Here is a 19,857-nt window from a genome sequence, read left to right on the forward strand (position 1 = left end):
AAAGAGTGAACTGTGCCTTTTGATACCTCCATAGTAGTGTTTTCTCTGTAAAATCTTCCTAACACTTGTTTCTGTGTATCTTTGGGAAAAGAAATGTATCAAAAGTGTTCTAGGGGGAATAAGATCCCTTCATGTTTCCTTTCATTTTGATGTGAACAGAAGCATGGGTTTGGTGTTTATCTTGTGTTCAGGTCTTTAGTTCTTGTTTTGTACTATAAAAGGTGTCGCTGTCAACATGTAACAATTCAATTATGAAATATTATACAGGTGACCGAATGAATTTCACAGGAGCTGCTAGACCAATTTCTCCAGCAGGAAAGTCAGACATGTCATCAAAGCACAGAGCTGACTGCAGGTCACCCAAGCTTGATGTGCGAATGAACAGAGCCACTGCCGAGCAGAAGAAACCCAGAAATACCGATGGCTTATCAGCCAGTGAGTGTCTGATGCTGAAATCAGATGCTGCAAAGTTGCGGTCAGACTCGCACAGCAGGTCTTTGTCGCCAAATCATAACACTTTACAAACACTAAAAACTGATGGAAGAACAACTCCTGGTCTGAGAGCTGAATCTCCAGGGCCAGGAACCCGGTCATCTTCTCCAAAGACAAAGACACTTACAGGTATTAGATCTGGTGCTAGTTCTCCAAGATCCTCATCACCCCATGACAAACCTCTACCTCAGAAAGCTTCATCCCCTGTAAAAACAAAGCTTGATCCTCCTCGAGAACGCTCCAAATCAGATTCTTACACATTAGATCCAGATACCCTTCGCAAAAAGAAAGTGCCACTAACAGAACCCTTAAGGGGGAGGTCCACTTCACCCAAACCAAAAATAATTGCAAAAGATGGGATATCTGCACCAGAAACTGAAAACAGAGCTCCTTCCCCTCATGTCGTACAAGAAAATCTTCACAGTGAGGTAGTTGAAGTCTGTACTTCAAGTACTTTAAAGACTGACAGCATTACAGATACCACCTGTGAAGACAACACCGAATTCAGAAGTCTGGATGATGGTTCTAATAAAGTTCATTTCAGCATTGGAAAAGCACCACTGAAGGATGAGCAAGACATGAGAGCCTCTCCAAAAGTGAGCCGTAAATGTGCTGGCAGGCACACAAGACCCAAAAAGGAAAAATCCAACTTCCTTTTCAAAGGAGATGGATCAAAGCCCATAGAGCCTGCCAAGCAAGCAATGTCACCTTCTGTTGCAGAATGTGCTCGAGCCGTATTTGCAGCGTTTCTCTGGCATGAAGGAATAGTTCATGATGCCATGGCATGCTCATCCTTTTTGAAGTTTAATCCAGAGCTGTCCAAAGAGCATGCACCCATACGAAGCAGTCTTACTCAACAACCTGCAGAGGAAAAAGAAACCAAGCTGAAAAATAGACATTCATTGGAAATATCATCTGCTCTTAACATGTTCAACATCTCACCTCATGGACCAGATATATCTAAAATGGGTAGCATCAATAAAAACAAAGTCCTCTCAATGTTGAAAGAACCCCCTCTGCATGAAAAGTGTGAGGATGGAAAAACTGAAACTACCTCCTTTGAAACATCCAGTCATCACACAATGAAATCCAAGTCTCCTCTTCCATTAACACTGCAGCATTTAGTAGCTTTCTGGGAAGATATTTCTTTAGCAACTATTAAAGCAGCTTCCCAAAACATGATTTTTCCAAGTCCTGGTTCTTGTGCAGTGTTAAAGAAGAAGGAAAGTGACAAAGATAACAAGAAAGCCAAAAAGGAGAAAAAGAAAAAAGAAAAGGTTGAGGCTAGGCCAAGGGGAAATCTTTTTGGTGAGATGGCCCAGCTTGCAGTGGGAGGACCTGAAAAAGACACCATCTGTGAGTTATGTGGAGAATCCCATCCATATCCAGTGACTTACCACATGAGACAAGCTCATCCAGGTAAGACTGCATTTTAATTCCTATGGCCGTCCACAAAGTGTATTTCACACATGTTTTGGTGTTAGTTACTGTTACAAAAATGTGTCAGGCTATCCTTTCTATTATATACACTAAATTAACAGTTATACTTGCATATAGATTCTTTGTACATCCCTGTGTATAATTTTAAGTAGTCATGGATCTAAAGTTTCAAAGTTGTTTGAAACAAGGTTAAAAAAATGCTCTGACTTTACAATAGCTCTTCAGAAACATGCCATGTTTTGAACTTTAGGATTTGGAAATAAAAATGAGATCGGTCAGTTAGAGTTTCTACATTGACAGAAGTTTCCTGTTACTGATCTACTCTGCTGTTCTGTCAATAGTAGAAAACTTTAATCTGCCGTGTCAATACTGGTTATCAATAACTTAATATTTTTGAGGTACTTGTTGGTATGTACTTTTTTTTTAGTTCTGTGTGTGCAGAGTTAAAGTCCTGAATCTTTCTGAGAACCTCTAATCAGCAAAAGAATACCCTCCATTCCCTCTTAAGCTTTGTTACCTAGGAGGTGAGATTTTTATCCTTACGTTACAGATATTGTTGGCTAACTTATAATACTGACCTTACCGTAACTTTGCTGTCTGAATAGGGAGCTGTTCATGCTTTGGACAAGTTCTTTATAAAAACTTGAAAACTACAGTGCATTTGTATTCTTTGGACACTGGTAGGACACATGGACAAGAACACACAAGAACCTTGTTTTGTAACCAATTCAGACATACAGAAAAGTAGAAAATTAGGCCAGGAAAAGACAAGCATCTTCTTTTATCCCCTCTTCATCCCTGTTTTACAGCAATAAATAGTAGAGTAAGAATCCTGCATTTGAAATAATTTGTTTTCACCTTTCCCCCTTGTAGGTTGTGGCCGCTATGCAGGTGGCCAAGGTTACAACAGCATTGGGCACTTCTGTGGAGGATGGGCTGGGAATTGTGGCGATGGTGGCATTGGAGGGAGCACGTGGTATTTGGTGTGCGATCGATGCAGAGAAAAGTATCTCCGTGAAAAGCAAGCAGCTGCAAGAGAGAAGGTATTTTCGGCTATGTTTAACTTTCTGCTTATTAGTGCTATGTTTTTAATGGGAATAGTACAAAAGGTGTTTTTCGTGCACTGGTCTTCAAGGACTAATTTCAAAATCTTGCTTAAAGTATGCAAATATGTTGATGTTAACAATGCTAATTTAATTTTATTTTTTAAGCTAAACTTCTTGAAAATATTTGCATGCAAAATTAATCCTTAGGCAAATGGCAAATCTATCAGCTGTTCATTAAATGTTTGCAAAGGTATGAAAGTAATAGTAATGTGTTTTGTCATAGAAGGTATTTCACAGCAGGTAGAATTAAGCAGCTATTATGAGCTAGGTTGTCAGATTTTCCTGTGGTGAATTTAATTATGCGATATTTAAATTTTTCTAGATTAAACAATCAAGGAGAAAACCAATGCAAGTTAAGACACCTCGTGCCTTGCCAACTATGGAAGCTCATCAAGTGATTAAAGCCAATGCACTGTATTTACTGTCACTGAGTAGTGCTGCTGAGCCCAGTATCCTCTGCTATAACCCTGCAAAAGCATTCCAATCTCAACTTCCCAGTCTCAAAGAAGGAATTTCTGAAGACTTTCCCATTAAGATGCCATGTCTCTATCTACAGACATTAGCAAGGTAATTAAAGGAAGTGTGTGAATATTGATTTGAACACTCATCTATGTAGAGTGTTGGATAAAAATGTGTAAACTAAACTGAAACTTACATAGAAAAAGACACATTTTCCTAGTTCTTCATGATTTTTTTCTCTCTGTTTTGATCCATGATGTTCCATTTTTCAGATTGCATTTTCTCCTAGAGTCAAATATGCCCCAAGTAGCTTTCAGATGCTAAGTGTTTTATAACAGCTTAGTTTCTGTCCAAAGAATTCAGAATTTCCCAAGGAGTTTAACTTGGTGTGTTAGTAGTACACATACGTGCTACTTTTTTCTCTTCACAGTTAAAAATAGTAAAAAGGAAACCAGAAGACTTGTGCTTACTTGGTAATTCTAAGTAAATTTCACTGTAGTGTGTCACCTTTATGTTGGGTAGACATTTGGGCTTAAAATACATTCTGGAAATACCTGATGAAAATACTAAAAGAAAGAAAAGGGTGATCCCCACTACCTCTTGGTTGAGAATGCCATTGTATCTTCTGTGAACATTTAAATTCACAAACAGCTTAAAAGCCTTAATAGGTGAAGGATAAGTGAACAGCGTTGGCTGACGAAGCGTATTGGCAAATTACTTTCGTGTATGTGTGTGTTTCAGCAATTTTTAATCTTTAATACTAATCCAAAAATCTCATTTGGTGTAGGCATCATCATGAAAATTTTGTTGGGTACCAGGATGACAACCTCTTTCAGGATGAGATGAGATACTTGCGCTCAACTTCAGTACCTGCACCATACATCTCAGTTACTCCTGACGCAAGCCCTAATGTCTTCGAAGAGCCAGAGAGTAACATGAAATCTATGCCCCCAAGGTACTTCCTTGTACTTCTAGGTACTACATACAAGTATTAAAGCAGTAGCAGAACACCAATTAAAAAAAAAAAAAAAAAAGAAAACATTGCTGCAGTTAAGAAGTTGAAGTATAAGATCAGTCTCTAAAATGGCAGGATAAAAGCCAAAAGCATATGAAGCTGTATTTAGGAAATTTTTGGTGAATCGTAGCATATCAGGTGTATTTTCACCTGTTAGCAGTGGAGTATGTTTGAATATGTAAATACACAAGGAATATACAAATCAGAACTGAAACTTTTTTACTGTTCTTCAAACCAGTTACTTCTCTCTGGAAAGATCCTGGGTTTAGAACCCAAATACAAAAATTTTGTTCAGTTGACAAGGACTCTTGCCATACAGGGAAATTTATCTATAGCCTATACTTTAGGCCTGCTTATTTTCCCATAGAGAAAATTTTCCAGAATCTACAGAACTGAAGAAGTGATCAAAGTTCAATGATCCAAGGACTGTAACTGTTGCAAACTCCCTGAAAATGTAGCAGGTTTTCTTTGATTGTGTATCTGTTCTTTTCCACAATTGATTGAGTGCAGAATAAGGGCTTTTTTGAAAGGGAGTAGCTGTTTTCCTTTCAGGATTTCATTCTGAAGGGAAGTTTGAACAGGAAAAAATTCCATTATTTTACACTTTCCAAAGCAGGTGTTGCTGCTTTGTTGTGTGGGACATGAAAATGTCACTGAAGAAATGACAATGCTGTCTAGTACCAAGAATGCTAGATGGATTCTGCCAGGTTAAGCCACTTTCTTGTCTCGTTAAGTTTACTGTGATCTAATTCAAGCAGTTATAAAAACTCTAGTTTCACCAGGGGAAAAATGGCTCTTACTAGTAATAATAGTCCAGAATCTACTTGGATGCTCAGTGTTTTCAGATGTCAGTGATTCCTCATACTATAGTGAGGATGTAATGAAGAGAAAATTTGCTTTTAATCTGTTTTTATTTCAATTTGTTGTATTTCATACTGACTGCACAAATAGTTTATTGGAATACTACAATCTATAATGTAGTCTTTTCAGAAATAGAACTTTTCTAACAAAACTCCTTAAGAGTGCATCGTATTGGTATATTCCTTTATTAAAACTGTGGACACCATGGTCTCCTGAGGCCTGTAGGGACAGCATAAGCTGGGAGTCCTTCTGCAGACTGTAAGAAGTCCACTGAAGGTAAGGAGTAAAACATGTCAGAGGTATAGATGTAGCAATTCAAATCTGACTTTAAGGCTAATGATGTTAGAAACTATTACTTCACATAAAGTTCTAAATTTCAGTTGGCTTGCATATTAAAAATTCACTTCATAGATGTTTTCACATGCATTCTCAGGAGAAGTTTGGTCTGAAACTTCAATTTAGGCATGATCTGAATGTTTGTATCTCTCTACAAGAAATACCTAAATTCTTGGAACTCATCATCTTCATCATTACATTTGTTTATAAAGCACTTTGCATGCTTTTTCACCATGTGTAATTCTAACATGTGTTCCTTCTTTTCCAGCATTTAAACAGTTATTAGGTACATAAGAAAAGTTTCATGCAGTAGTAACATTGTGATTATGAAATGCATGTACCCTTATTAATTATTGGTGTCTAATTCAGATATGCTTTATGTATTTGTTAATGGGTGTATTACTTCCCTGATTTCTTTATAGTTTGGAAACCAGTCCAATCACAGATACAGATCTTGCAAAGCGCACAGTCTTTCAAAGATCATATTCAGTTGTTGCATCAGAATATGACAAACAGCACTCAATTTTGCCAGCACGTGTAAAGGCAATCCCCAGGAGACGAGTCAACAGTGGAGATGCGGGTAAGAGCACAGACATCAGAAGCAGGGAAGAATGATTCAAGGATTTGCACTTCTTCTTGGAAACTGTAGACAAATATGTTTTTTTATAAATAAATGTAGTGACTTCTTAGTTATAAAACAAAATGATAGTAAACATTAGGTGTTTGGTAATAGGCACATAATTAGCCTAAAATTGGATTAGGATTTACTGTAATTCTAAAATTTGTTGTGTATCTTCTGTGCCTGATTTAAAAGTGAAGGTGGTATTTTCTTTCTCAGTTGAAGCATCATTATTTCATATTGCTTTTTTAATGCAGTTTCTCTCAGAAAAAACAAACAAATCTGAAAGTGCTTTATTGCTTTTAATTTTTACTGTGGCTATAAAATTGAAATGCACAAGGAATCTAATGTATGCATATTTTTATGCTTTTGAATAGAAGTGGGGTCCTCTCTCCTGAGACATCCATCTCCTGAACTTTCTCGGTTAATCTCCGCCCACAGCTCTCTTTCCAAAGGAGAGAGAAATTTCCAGTGGCCAGTATTGGCATTTGTAATCCAGCATCATGATCTGGAAGGACTTGAAATAGCAATGAAACAAGCCTTACGGAAATCTGCTTGTCGAGTCTTTGCCATGGAGGTATTCACATACTGATGGTTTTTGTATGATTAAAATAAGGTGGTTGTAAATTGTGTCTTGGAATTATTTTAAGATTATGCTATGTTCCCTGCAATATAGTTGTCATTTTAATAAACTGTTTTAGCTACAGAGCAGTAATGTCTTACTTGAAGACCTTGACATTTTATTTGCCTGTCCAAATCATCACCTCCTTACATAAATGGTTTAGGAAATAATTTTACTCCAGGTTTGCTTAACCAGTTGGTAACTCCTTGTATATAATTTGTTTTAGGCCTTCAACTGGCTTCTTTGTAATGTCATTCAAACAACTTCTCTTCATGATATTTTATGGCATTTTGTGGCTTCCCTGACTCCTGCACCTGTAGAGCCTGAAGAAGAAGAGGATGAAGAAAATAAATCAAATAAAGAAAATGCAGAACAAGTAAGTGAGGTTCTGCTTATTTTGTAGGCAAATTAGATATACTTCCATGTGAAAAAAAAATTCTTTGATCCTCCTCTGTGGAACAAAAACTGAAACTAAATAAACTGAAATTGTAGTTGAATTAATTTTATAGACATAGATTAATTTTTCTTCTGATTCATCACTTTCTATGTACTGATGAATCATGTGGTCTTCTAAAGCATAATTTTTTAGTATTTGTGAGAAATAAGAATGCAAAAAAAGCACAAGTACATTGTATTTTAAAAGAATAACCATTTGCTTTTTATTCCTCCTTTGCCCTGTGACTAAAGAGAAAATATTTTTTAAAGAAGCTTTGTGTTTTGGTTTACTGTGTCTTCCAGTGTTATAAGAAAAGTCCATAGCTCATTATAAAAATACATAATTAATTTACATACTGCTGTGTATGTGTATATATAAAAATAAGTAATTATATGTGCACTAAGTATACTTAATTTAGTGATTTAAAAAAACTCACTAGTTCTGAAAATGTAGCATGCAAAATGGTGTAATACATCAGACTCTCAAAAGATATCTTCATACACCCTCTTCTAGATTTAGCTCTGATTTATAACATTATCATGTCCACAATGAATTGCTCAAATAAAATCATGCTAGTGCTGCCAATAAATCAGGATAATATTTGTCACTTCAAACCTAATCCAGTTTTGAAATTAGTTTTTCTGGATTCAGTCTGTTCAGCAGTGTAACCTGATACACTGCTTTTCTGATACTGACACACCTTAACTAAGATTTATTATTTTCACAGCTCTAATTAAATACAGCAACTGATAACATTATCTTAGTCATCAAGTTTGCTATGGCTGGATTTTGCTGCTCAAATAAAATTGCTTTCAACTGCTGGAATATGTTATTTCTTTCTGGTTTGTTTCTTTGTTTTCAAATTATTGCAGTGTAATGTTTCACACCTTTAAATCAAGAGAAATATGTGGCAGTATACAATGTATTTCCCAAATTCCCTGTTTGAGGTTCATGTGTAACTTACTGTAAAAATTCTCTGGCAGGAACTGCATCAACTTCACATTCATTTTAAGATTGTTGCAGTTACTCTTAAAGCAAATAGCAGAATTTTTTTTGTTTACATAATGTTTTGTCTCAGAAAGTCTGTTAATAACACACAAATTGCTTTGCTGTGTAGGAGAAAGACACGCGAGTGTGTGAACACCCTTTGTCAGATATAGTCATTGCTGGGGAAGCTGCTCACCCATTACCCCACACTTTCCATCGCCTTCTTCAGACAATCTCTGATCTTATGATGTCTCTTCCCAGTGGTAGTGCGTTACAGCAAATGGCCTTAAGGTAAGCACAAATCAAGAAAGTTCTTGAAAAGGCTGTAAATACTGTAAAGTTACAGGTTAAATGAATTTGCAGTTTAAATAGGATGCTTGTAAACTTTGTGTGAGAAGAAACACATCTATCCTTACCACTGAGGAAGAGATATATAGAAGACATTTATGTGTTTATACATAGAAATAATAGTATAAAAGACTTCATAAAGAGGAATATACTTTCTTTTGAATTCTATAGTGTGTTCACTATGAAAAAGAAAACATCTTGCAGAACAATACAGTAGGATCTGCGTGTAGTGCCCTTTGCTCAGAAGTCTGTTACCTGCATAGTATCTTTAATCTGAGATTTTTTTCCATGTACTTCTCTCAGACACAAAATTAATAATAATGGTTGCATTTACTATTAGAATTCTAAGAAAATTTTTTTCTTTCTTTCCTCAAAATGATGCACTAGAAACACTTGAGAGCCTGCAAAATTTGAAGTTAAATGTTTATAGAAAATACTTTGAGAAGCAAAAATGTAATTAATAGTTTCATGGGTTACATCTTTTGCCAACATTCAAAATTTCAAAGTCAACTAAATGTGTTTTCAGGTGCTGGAGTCTTAAATTCAAACAATCTGATCACCAGTTCCTGCACCAGAGCAATGTTTTTCATCATATCAACAATATTTTGTCTAAATCTGATGACGGAGATAGTGAAGAGAGTTTTAGTATCAGCGTTCAGTCTGGTTTTGAAGTCATGAATCAGGCAAGTATTACAACTCTGTCTCAGAAGCAGAGATCATTCATGAGCAGTCTGTACTTTCAATGATGATTCTCTTTAAATTAAAGGATTCCTTATTACAATGTCATACTTCCGTGAACGTATCTCAGTCAGGGATCTTGTCTCTGCTATTTAGGCTCTCATATTTAGCTTTATGTTCAAGTATTGACTCTTAGCCTGTATATTGCTCAAAACTAAATTTTGGGGCAGTGCTTTTAAGTGCTTGTTTTCAAGCAAAGCTTTTGGGGAGAGTCTTTTTTAATATTATGTACTGCCAATTCTTCTTTGCTTATATATTTTTCTTTCTGTTATTCCGAGGAGCATGAATTAATACTTCTGCGTAATATTTTGAAGTGTTTTCTTCCATGTACTAATAAATCTTGGCATTTTCTAATATATCCAGCTCTTAGCTATATTAATATTTCCTTTGATTTAAAGGACTGAATTATTTGAATCAATAAAGGACAAATTTCTTGGAGAGCACATTTGTCAAAACAGAAATGTCTGTGTGGTTTTAAAAATTGTAAATCATGCCTGTATTTGGACTTAATCTAAAGTATTTTAAAAATTTCCATTTGTTTTCACAGGAACTGTGTATAGTAGTTTGTCTGAAAGACCTGACCAGCATTGTTGACATTAAAACATCAAGCCGACCTGCTATGATTGGTAGTTTAACAGATGGGTCTACAGAAACGTTCTGGGAGTCAGGAGATGAGGACAAAAACAAAACTAAAAACATCACAATTAACTGTGTAAAAGGAATCAATGCACGTTACGTTTGTGTTCATGTAGACAATTCCAGAGATCTTGGGGTAAGGGGGAAATAAAACTGTCTCTCATTGAAGGTGCATTATCTAAGCTGTATGTGTTTATAAATCAAGAAGCGCTGTTTTCTTTGTCAGTTGGTAATTTTAATTCAGAAGTTCCCATTTCAAAGTAAAGTTTCCAAGTCCTGTGATGCAGAAAGCAGGAACTGTTGTTCAGAACAGTCTGTCTGAATTTGCAGTTGCATACAACTGCAACTGGGAAACTGAATTTTTAGTGGCGTGTTCTATTTCAGATGCATTTTCAGTCAATTATTTTAAGTTTCATAACTGTAATAATTATTTTACTTACCAAATAATAAGTATTAATTATAATAATAAAATAAATACTTAAAAATAATAAGTATTTATTATAATAAAAAATATTTTTAAATTATTTTACTTTCTTTGCTCATGGTTGCTGCAGAAGCATTGAAATAAGAACTGTCAGAAAATCTAAATTTTCTAGCCTTTCTGCAGTCTTTTTTATAGATTTGTAAAGTAATGTTATATATATATCTGTATTTCAACTACAGTTTTTAATACAGTGAACAGACTGTTACAGAGTTCTGTTTTGGAATTCTTTGTCCTTGCTTTAGATCACAGCGTTTTGTTTCTATTGCAATGAAAGTTTTTCTCTTCTACGTATGCACTCTCTTTATACAGAAGAAGTAGTCAGAACTGTCTCAGTTGAAGTGTTTCGTTCTTATTTTGTTTGTTTGTTGCAGAACAAAGTGACCTCCATGACCTTCCTAACTGGCAAGGCAGTAGAAGATCTCTGCAGAATAAAGCAGGTAAACATTTTAACAGCTGACATAGAAAAATTGCTGTCATTTTTTGTGCACATACCAGAGATTTTTCTGAACACATAGGTTCCATTTCTTACAGTAGATAATTTACTCAGCAAATATCAGACATCATAATAAGCTTTGGAAAATAATGTATTATTAATGATAGAATTCAGTTATATATATTGACTATTGATCAAGCTTTTACTCTTCTACTGAAACAGAACAGGGTTATGTAAAATGTTCCTTCGATTAGTTTAGTTTTAATTACTATATGGTAACTTATCCTTTCAGCTGTGGAAGGTTTCCAAAAAAGACTTCCAGAGCACAGACAGAGACTGATTCAGCTTTGCTCCTTCTTTGCTCTGCCACTTTTCCAACAGCCTTTTACCTTCCAGCACGCCCACATACTGTATCCTGTCTCATGGTTAAAAATTATTTTAAAAAAAGTTAGACCTTGTTTTCTGCAGCACAGTTCAATGCAGACACTGAGAATTAATGTAGAAATGGGAAAGAGCAAATATTTGCTTGATTATAAATAAACCCATGGACTGGAGAGAGGGCTCACTTGGCTCAGGGTTTTGTAGTGAAGTGAGACACTGCACCCTATCAGTGATTGGTTTCCAGTAGTGACATTGCAGTTTCATAGGAAATACATCATTTCATATGGCATTGTTTATGTTCTCTTTTTTTTTTTTAAACAATATTTATTTTAAACTTAATTTAGTACAGTTCATCTCCTTTTTTTACAGTTAAGTCCTACATGTCTTGGTAAGGGTAGCAAATCCTGACTTCACAGAAAAACCATTTCTTTAGCAGGAGTTTGTATGAATAGAGATGAAATAACGTATCTGATAATAATTGTGTGTTATATTTTGAGTAAAATTATAGAGGCTGTTTTTTTATTTTTTCATAAAAGCAATGACTAAATATTAGCTTTAAGAGTTGTTTTTTTAATATATGAACATATGCTTTGAGGATAAAAGAGATAGGTAGGCCACTATTTCTAGTCAGCTTTAGTGATAAAACAGAAATGGCTATATGTCACTTCTTAATCTGAACTCAGGAGGTTGAATATGCTTATAATTAAACACAAGTCTTACTGTTCAGGTTGAGATTTTCATTACAAACACAGTATTTGCTACAGTGATGTATGATGATAGGTGACTTTTTGTTTGATGTAATGTCAGTTTCCAACTTTATATTCCTCTTTAATAGGTAGACTTGGACTCAAGACATATTGGCTGGGTAACAAGTGAACTTCCTGGGGGTGATAATCACATCATCAAAATTGAATTGAAGGGTCCAGAGAACACACTGAGAGTTCGACAAGTGAAAATTCTTGGATGGAAGGATGGTGAAAGCATTAAAATAGCAGGCCAGATTTCTGCAAGTGTGGCTCAACAGAGAAACTGTGAATCTGAGACACTGCGAGTATTCCGACTTATAACATCCCAGGTGGGTTTTCAATGATGTGTTATACAGCAAAAGTTACTGTGAGTTGTATACTTTAAGTGTTTATGTTTTAATGGAAACTGTCATATCTGCACAAGTTTATCTTTGAAATACACTGATTATCATTGTCTTTCTTCCAGGTATTTGGGAAGCTTATCTCTGGAGATGCTGAGCCAACCCCAGAACAAGAAGAAAAAGCACTGTTGTCTTCCCCAGAAGGAGAAGAAAAAGTACACAATGTATTTATTTGTATTCTATCAATAATACTTTGCTGGAAAAAATGATCCAGGATTTTCAGTATTTGTTCTGTTTCTTAAGCTGCATAATTTTTAGATCAAAACAGAAGTAAAATGTCGCAATTGCTTGTTTTTAAAATATCATAGTGTATTTTTAATAGGAAACCATAGTGACTTTTTTTAAAGTAAATTATAACTGAGGCATACACATTTAATGGAAGCACCATAGTAATGGTGATGCAATTGATGCTTACAATTACAGAAGTACTTAACATCTGGAGTAATTGTCAACCTGAAAGTCCTGGCTATCATCTTTTGCCTCAAGAGAGGCTCTGTTAATATGTAGAGAAAAAGTATGAAGAAAATGCACTCCATTTGTTTTGCCTATTATTTCATTTGATGCTTAAATTCCTCTTATAAAGAGAAAGTTAATACCTTGAAGAGTTACTTATTGAGCATGGTTAAATTGATCTTGCTATATATCTTTCTGTAAAGAAAGCTGCCAACTTATAAAACACAGTTTGTTGATACATTCCATGTTAATTGCTGCAGTAATTCGGAAGTGTTCTTAAAATTTCTGATCTAATGCTAAATATGCTTTTTATGAAGGCAACATCAGATGCAGACCTGAAGGAGCACATGGTAGGGATCATATTCAGCCGGAGCAAACTAACAAATTTGCAGAAACAGGTTTGTTCTTTTTGAAATTATTTGAGGATTAAATATTGGTGTCTTGTAATAAATAGGCTTATTTGCAGTGAATATTGAATATTTTCACAGTAATAGAGCTGTTGATTAATTTTGAATTTTTTGTTTCATAAATTAAGCAGAGTCTACACTTCTGTCTCTCATCTTAGCAAACATAGTAGTCTCCTAAAAATGCTTTTTACCATCCTGTTGTTTCTAAAATTTTTTAAGCTTTCTGATTATTGAACTGAACAAGAGGCTATTTTAATAGTCTTTGCTTTTTGTGTGTTGAGCAAATGTATTTATTAGGGGCTTTATGAGGAGTGGTTTTTTTTATCCACTTTAGTTACTTTAGTAAAAAGTAACTTAAAAAGCAGGATCTGAAATAAAATAAAAAATAATTTCAATTAAATTTTCCAGAAAAAAGATGAGCAAATTCAGCATTTTATTCTTCATTTGAATTTATGCTAAAAAATAATTTAAGGACAGGCCAAATTTCACAGGTTTCCTATTTTAGCCATACTTGTAAAGGTACCTAAGCCACAACATTTTTCACTTGCTAAAAGTTTTTAAGCGCTATTGTTTGGCTTCTGTTTGGGCAGGTGTGTGCCCACATCGTGCAGGCCATACGGATGGAGGCGACTCGCGTCCGCGAGGAGTGGGAGCACGCCATCTCCAGCAAGGAGAACGCCAACTCGCAGCCCAGCGACGAGGATGCCTCCTCGGACGCCTACTGCTTCGAGCTGCTCTCCATGGTCCTGGCGCTCAGCGGCTCCAATGTGGGCCGCCAGTATCTGGCCCAGCAGCTCACTCTGCTCCAGGACCTTTTCTCCCTGCTACACACCGCTTCTCCCAGGGTGCAAAGGCAGGTCAGTGCTGACCGCTCCTCCAGTGTCTTGGTATTCCTAGAAAAGTGTCTTCAGAATCCTAAAACCATGTGCTTGAAAATAATACAGAATTTCTTTCGGGAGTTAAAGTGTCAGGTTTTAGAGTTCTTGTGTTTTTTAATTAGTAGAGCATGGTGGAAATACCTGTCAGAGGAACAGCACAGCGAAAACAGTGGCTTTTCAGTATTTCATATTATGTGTGTGTAATGCCCATGTAGCCTGTGCAGGCAAGATGAGAGGTTTTTAATTACCAGAGTCTGTTACAGATCTGGCATGAGTCCTCAGCATCTGTGTCTTACACTCAGGCTCTAAGCGTAGTACTGTGGAACTAGACAGGTGCTTTCTACTCTTTTTTAAGTTTTGAGTTATACTGTCTATTTCTTTCTGAATTTCTGGATTTGAATGTTTGAGTGTATATATAGTTATATGCACATAATATATAGACACTTATAATATATGTTTAATACCATCAATAATATGTAAGCATATAAAATATTTGCATTAGTAGAATTAATGCACTGTTTTGTTGCTAGGTGCTGTGCCTTCTTCAAGTGGATTTTAAGTTTCTGTCGCAAAAGTTTTTATGTCTCATATTCTTCATTCTTCCTTTTACCATTTTTGAACTGTTAAGATCTCACATCTCAGCTTACCTGGAGGCAGATACTTAGTAATTGTGATACATTGCAGATTTGCAATAGCTTTTCATGAGAATATTAAGGGCTTGCAAAAGTATATATGGAATGTTAAGTCCTTACGGTTTCATCAGCTTTCATGCTGATTTGGACCAAACTTTGCATGATATCTGCAATTTCAACCCCAGCTTCACCAGTTGGTAAGGTTATGTCATTTCAAGACAGCTCTTGTTGGGTCCAGAGCTATTGGCACAGTAAAAAATTCCAGTTAGACTATCAAAAGGAAAAAAACAAAGGAGTTGGAAGGAGTATTATAATTCTCAGTACCTCAGGCAAGTGTCTCTAACACTTCTACCTCAGTTTCTGATATCTCAGTAATGCGTGTGAAGTAGGTGACATATCTGTACCATGCAAGCAAATCAGAGTTGTACAAACGTCTGTATCACTGTTATCCTAAGTCCAGTACCAAGCATGATTTTGTTACTATGTGAAGACTAAGTATTGTTTGAGTGAGATCAATTTTAGACTCTTTGGCCTTGTCTCACTGCTTGCATGAGTAAACACTTCGTTGTGAGATAGAAATTCTGCAGGATTTCTTACAGGAGTAATTAATTACAGCAATTAGATTGAGTCCTTCTAGCTTAAATAACTTGTGGAGGACTTCATTTGATTTTGCTTGAAAACTCCAGGTGCCTTGGTAAGAATTGTTGGTGTTCTGATTTTTTTTTTTCTCCAGGTAACATCATTACTGAGACGTGTTTTGCCAGAGGTAACCCCCAGTCGCCTGGCAAGTATTATAGGGGTGAAGTCTCTTCCACCAGCAGATATAAGTGACATAATCCATTCAACAGAAAAAGGAGATTGGAACAAACTAGGTATCTTGGACATGTTTTTGGGATGCATTGCCAAAGCTCTCACTGTACAGCTAAAAGCCAAAGGAACTACTATCACAGGGACAGCTGGCACTACTGCAGGCAAAGGAGTTACTACAGTCACACTTCCAATGATCTTCAATTCCAGGTTTGTTTAAAAATGTTTAACTACAACTTACTGTATGCTGAGTATGTACACTATTTATTTATGCTGGATTTTGACAAATACTAATTATTTGAGTTTATTTAATCTCTTATATTTATCCTTTGCAGCTATATTCGGCGAGGTGAAAGCCATTGGTGGATGAAGGGGTCAACACCTACACAGATTTCAGAGATCATCATTAAACTCATTAAAGACATGGCAGCAGTGAGTTTCTATCCTTTAAATGTGGAGGGTATTAAAATACTTCTGATAATGAAAAGTACATTTTTTTATTATTTTTGTTACAGTTAGTATCAGATTGAGCTATTCAATGTGAATTGGTCTCAAGTAAAAAACCCTACTATTTTCTGTACAGTCTAGAGTTAAGAGCAGTAGCAGCTGAGTTCTGATTCTGCTAAACAGAAATCCAGTTTTGAAATAAGCTTTTTAATAAGTTGCTTTTACTAGAAATCTAAGGGGAAACAATAATTGTGGGTCACTTTCTAATATTATTACATTTAAAGTTTAATTTTTAAATCTTGAGCACTCAGAACTTCAATTGAAAAGTAAAACTTATCTGTGAAGTAAAATAATAGAATTGTTTTCATGTAACTGTATATAGAGTTGCTGTATGGATGTTCTGGTTGAAATTGACTTCTTCCAGTCAATGAAATCTGCACTTACAGTTACTTACTACTTTGTTTATCTGGGCTTAAATTTTCCATAGTTCTGCATCAGACAATTTTTTTGGCAGAAAAATTGATGAAAAGTGAATCAGCTATTTCTCAGAAACAATATTGGCAAAAGAAAAAAAGGTTTTGTGTATGTTTGTGGGAAAGGAATTTAGTTGGGAGATTGTTTTCGTTTTCCTTAATTCTGCACCTGTTTCAGTGAGATGTTATAAATGACCCAGGTTTTCCTCTGTGAATACCCTTTGAAAGGTTTCTCAGTATCATCAGGATGGGAGTCCTATTTTCTAACCCATTCACTGTGCTTAGATTAAGGAGGTTCCTTCTCAAAGCTGCTGAAGCTGGATGAGAGTTCTCTGCAATTGCTACTGTTGATTCTGACTACAAGATTTTAGAATCTCACAATTGATAAGAGTTATAATTAAAGTCTGTCTATGTTGGAAAAGGTTTTTTTTAAGGCTTTCTAGAACTGGTAATTACCAGCAGGGTGGAATCAGTCTAACTATCCTCTTCGTAAGTGTTACAAATGTGATTCCTTTCACATACCTTTTTCACCATTTGCAATGTGTAGGCACCTGGATCTTAGTTAGTCACTCTAGCTATCTTTTTAGAGTCCAGTGAGTCTCAATTATGTGTCACCTTCAGCATGAAGTGTAGAACTTTAGAGTTGACATTAAGAGTTGAAGGATGCAGCAGCCTCTGAATCAGAAACTTGAGGGTATGAGTCAGTGCCATAAGCTCAGAATGCTAAAGATTGGAAAATCTGCTGTGGTTCTGATGTTTGCTGTGTACTCCTCTTTATTTCTTTCTAATGCAGAAACTGTGGAGTCTATTCAGGATGCTGAGCTAGGCACATGAAGCTAATTTTTCTAGGAACCCACTGTGATCTGTGTGCTGGTCACAGTCACTTATCTGTGATAAGAAGATTCAGCTCTTCATCTTTCTTTCTATAGAAGGAGTGGGGGACATTTCAGGAAAAGGACTTTCCATTCTTCAAATAATACAACCTCTACCTAGTCCTATTCTAGTAGTTGCTCTGAGATAACCTCAATAAGTCACCTCAGTATTTGAGGACTAATTTCTGCCAGATCTGTCTGATTTGAAAATCAAGGCCAGGTTGGATGGGACTTTGAGGAACTTGGTCTTAGTGGAAGGTGTCCCTACCCATGGCAAGGGTGTTGGAACTAGATGATCTTGAAGACCTCTTCCAACAAAACAATTCTGTGAAAATGTTGTCGTCCGCAACCTCAGAATCATGTCCAGGGAAGCTGCAGGGTTCTGGGGACCAGCATGGAACACCAACGAGGCAGTCTTCTGTTCATGAAACCATTTATTCAGCACAGGAACAAACTCAGATCCAGAACAGAGAGCCCTGAACAAAGGCTGAGCAGGGGTTTTTGAGGAACAGAATTCTTGAGGGTCTCCACCTTTGAGGGTGGAGTTCAGGGTCAGGAACCACTAGAAACACAACAAGGGAGAAACCCCCAGGGACTCAAACCCAATCAGAACACCTGGACTGCCCTTCACAAGGGGTTTGGGGTGGGACAACTTCATCCAGGGCTCACATGCCCATCCCCCAACACAGGGGGTCAAAATTCACACACATGGCTTACAGCCATGCCTCTCCGTTAACAAAGCTTATCTGAAACTAACTCTTTGCCTCCCTGAGGCACCTCACAACATGAAAACACCTAATTTATCAAAGTCATCCCTGATTTCCTCTTTTTCTGTTATAACTTCAGATACTATAATGTTTTATAGCAGTTCTAATTGCAGTTTTAGTTGCTCTTAATATTAATAAAAGCTGTAATAAATTGAGTTTCCTCTTTAACAGGGTCATCTGTCAGAAGCTTGGTCACGTGTGACAAAGAATGCTATTGCTGAAACCATCATAGCTCTGACCAAAATGGAAGAAGAGTACAGATCGCCTGTGAGGTGCATTGCAACAACCAGAGTAAGGACTTCACCAAATTTAACATTAGTTCATTGTAAATGTGCAGTAGGAGCCCATTCAAAAACCTTCTTATATGTCAGAAACACACAAGTCAAAACTGAATTTGAATTAAATGTGTATCTTGGGAATCTCAGAAACAATGAAGAATAAGTATGATGTTGTATACATTTGGGGGTTAATTTTTTAAATAATTCTGCTTGAAGTTTGTCACACTTGCCTTTACACTAAATCTGAGATTATGTGTGTGGAAAATTGCACAATATATATCAGCTGTCTTTTTTCAGCTCTCCAAGCAATTATTATAAGTGGTTTGACTTCTAGGTAATCAGCTGGCACATCTCAAGGCTATAATGAAAACACACTAACAGATGTTCTCTAGGACAATTAAGCTAAGCTTCACTTGTGTTTGTCTCAAAAAATATTTGCTGAGCCCTATATTACTCACATGGTGTAACCTGGTGGTTTTCTTTTATTGGTCTTTACTTTGTCTATGAACCTTTTATAGAAACTAAGGACTACTTTAACCTTAACAGATTTCTTGAAATACCATGGAAAACATATTTGTAAATTATGGCATTCCTGCGGTCATATGGAGTACAGATTTTAGTTTCTCAAGCTTAATAATCACATGTGAAAGTAATAAAAGTTTGTAGTGGTTTGTAGCATTTGACAGTCCCTTTGTTTTCCATCTTAAAAGGCTGTACCAGTTGTTCTTTTCATCATTTTTGTTAATCATATAGTCTCTGCTTTCTGGAGGTCACTGTCTCAGACTACCACTGGCTTCTGCTGTCATTGTGTTAGTTCAATCAGGTCTTGGAGGAGCCCTGAATGTCAGCCCAGCTGCTCCTGTGACTGAATGTAGTTCTGTCATGGAGATGGGGGCTTTTGGGAGAGAGTCCAGTAAAGTTTCTCAACAAAAACCAATTTTATTCAAATCAAATGTTTGATTAAAGATTGTTCCAAAAGGCATCTATCAAGTGCCTTTCAGTTTTGTTTGTACTGGCAGATTATCCTTGTGTAGCTCATCTGTTCAGAATTTCACTGTAGTCAGTGGAGAAGCAAGATAAGCTTCCTTTGACTAGTTAGTTCAGAACTCTTTTCTAGGTAATGCCAACTGCCCTTTGCAGTGAGGAGGGAACAGGAAAACCAGTCTCACTGAGCTGAAGTTTTTGGGTGGTTGTGTCTGGGGTCGATTTTATTTTTATTAGTCTGTGTCCTTGAATTTCGTCTTCCCCAAAGCCTGCGATGTTTGGGAGCAATGTGCAATTCTGTAATTGTCATATTTCTTCA

The 19,857-nt window shown here is 36.2% G+C and overlaps 1 protein-coding gene across 50 annotated transcripts in view; it reads left to right on the forward strand.

Moving 5' to 3' along the window:
* The window catches only part of MYCBP2 (MYC binding protein 2), a 171,761-nt gene that overhangs the window by 141,115 nt on the left and 10,789 nt on the right, over nucleotides 1-19,857 (forward strand). For 48 of the 50 annotated variants that reach the window (XM_086880920.1, XM_086880928.1, XM_086880923.1 and 45 more), the window contains 18 exons: nucleotides 268-1,911; nucleotides 2,806-2,975; nucleotides 3,361-3,605; nucleotides 4,285-4,452; nucleotides 6,132-6,289; nucleotides 6,706-6,905; nucleotides 7,177-7,326; nucleotides 8,504-8,664; nucleotides 9,248-9,404; nucleotides 10,007-10,231; nucleotides 10,951-11,016; nucleotides 12,229-12,468; nucleotides 12,606-12,704; nucleotides 13,311-13,391; nucleotides 13,991-14,257; nucleotides 15,644-15,927; nucleotides 16,053-16,149; nucleotides 18,448-18,567. In XM_086880920.1, the coding sequence (XP_086737046.1) occupies nucleotides 268-1,911; nucleotides 2,806-2,975; nucleotides 3,361-3,605; nucleotides 4,285-4,452; nucleotides 6,132-6,289; nucleotides 6,706-6,905; nucleotides 7,177-7,326; nucleotides 8,504-8,664; nucleotides 9,248-9,404; nucleotides 10,007-10,231; nucleotides 10,951-11,016; nucleotides 12,229-12,468; nucleotides 12,606-12,704; nucleotides 13,311-13,391; nucleotides 13,991-14,257; nucleotides 15,644-15,927; nucleotides 16,053-16,149; nucleotides 18,448-18,567 (4,532 nt within the window). The remainder of the gene's footprint in view (nucleotides 1-267; nucleotides 1,912-2,805; nucleotides 2,976-3,360; nucleotides 3,606-4,284; nucleotides 4,453-6,131; nucleotides 6,290-6,705; nucleotides 6,906-7,176; nucleotides 7,327-8,503; nucleotides 8,665-9,247; nucleotides 9,405-10,006; nucleotides 10,232-10,950; nucleotides 11,017-12,228; nucleotides 12,469-12,605; nucleotides 12,705-13,310; nucleotides 13,392-13,990; nucleotides 14,258-15,643; nucleotides 15,928-16,052; nucleotides 16,150-18,447; nucleotides 18,568-19,857) is intronic. The other 2 variants (XM_086880922.1, XM_086880973.1) reach the window with 1 other exon arrangement.

Source organism: Cyanistes caeruleus, chromosome 3, assembly GCF_971803275.1.
Source record: "Cyanistes caeruleus chromosome 3, bCyaCae1.hap1.1, whole genome shotgun sequence".
Classification (NCBI taxonomy): domain Eukaryota; kingdom Metazoa; phylum Chordata; class Aves; order Passeriformes; family Paridae; genus Cyanistes; species Cyanistes caeruleus.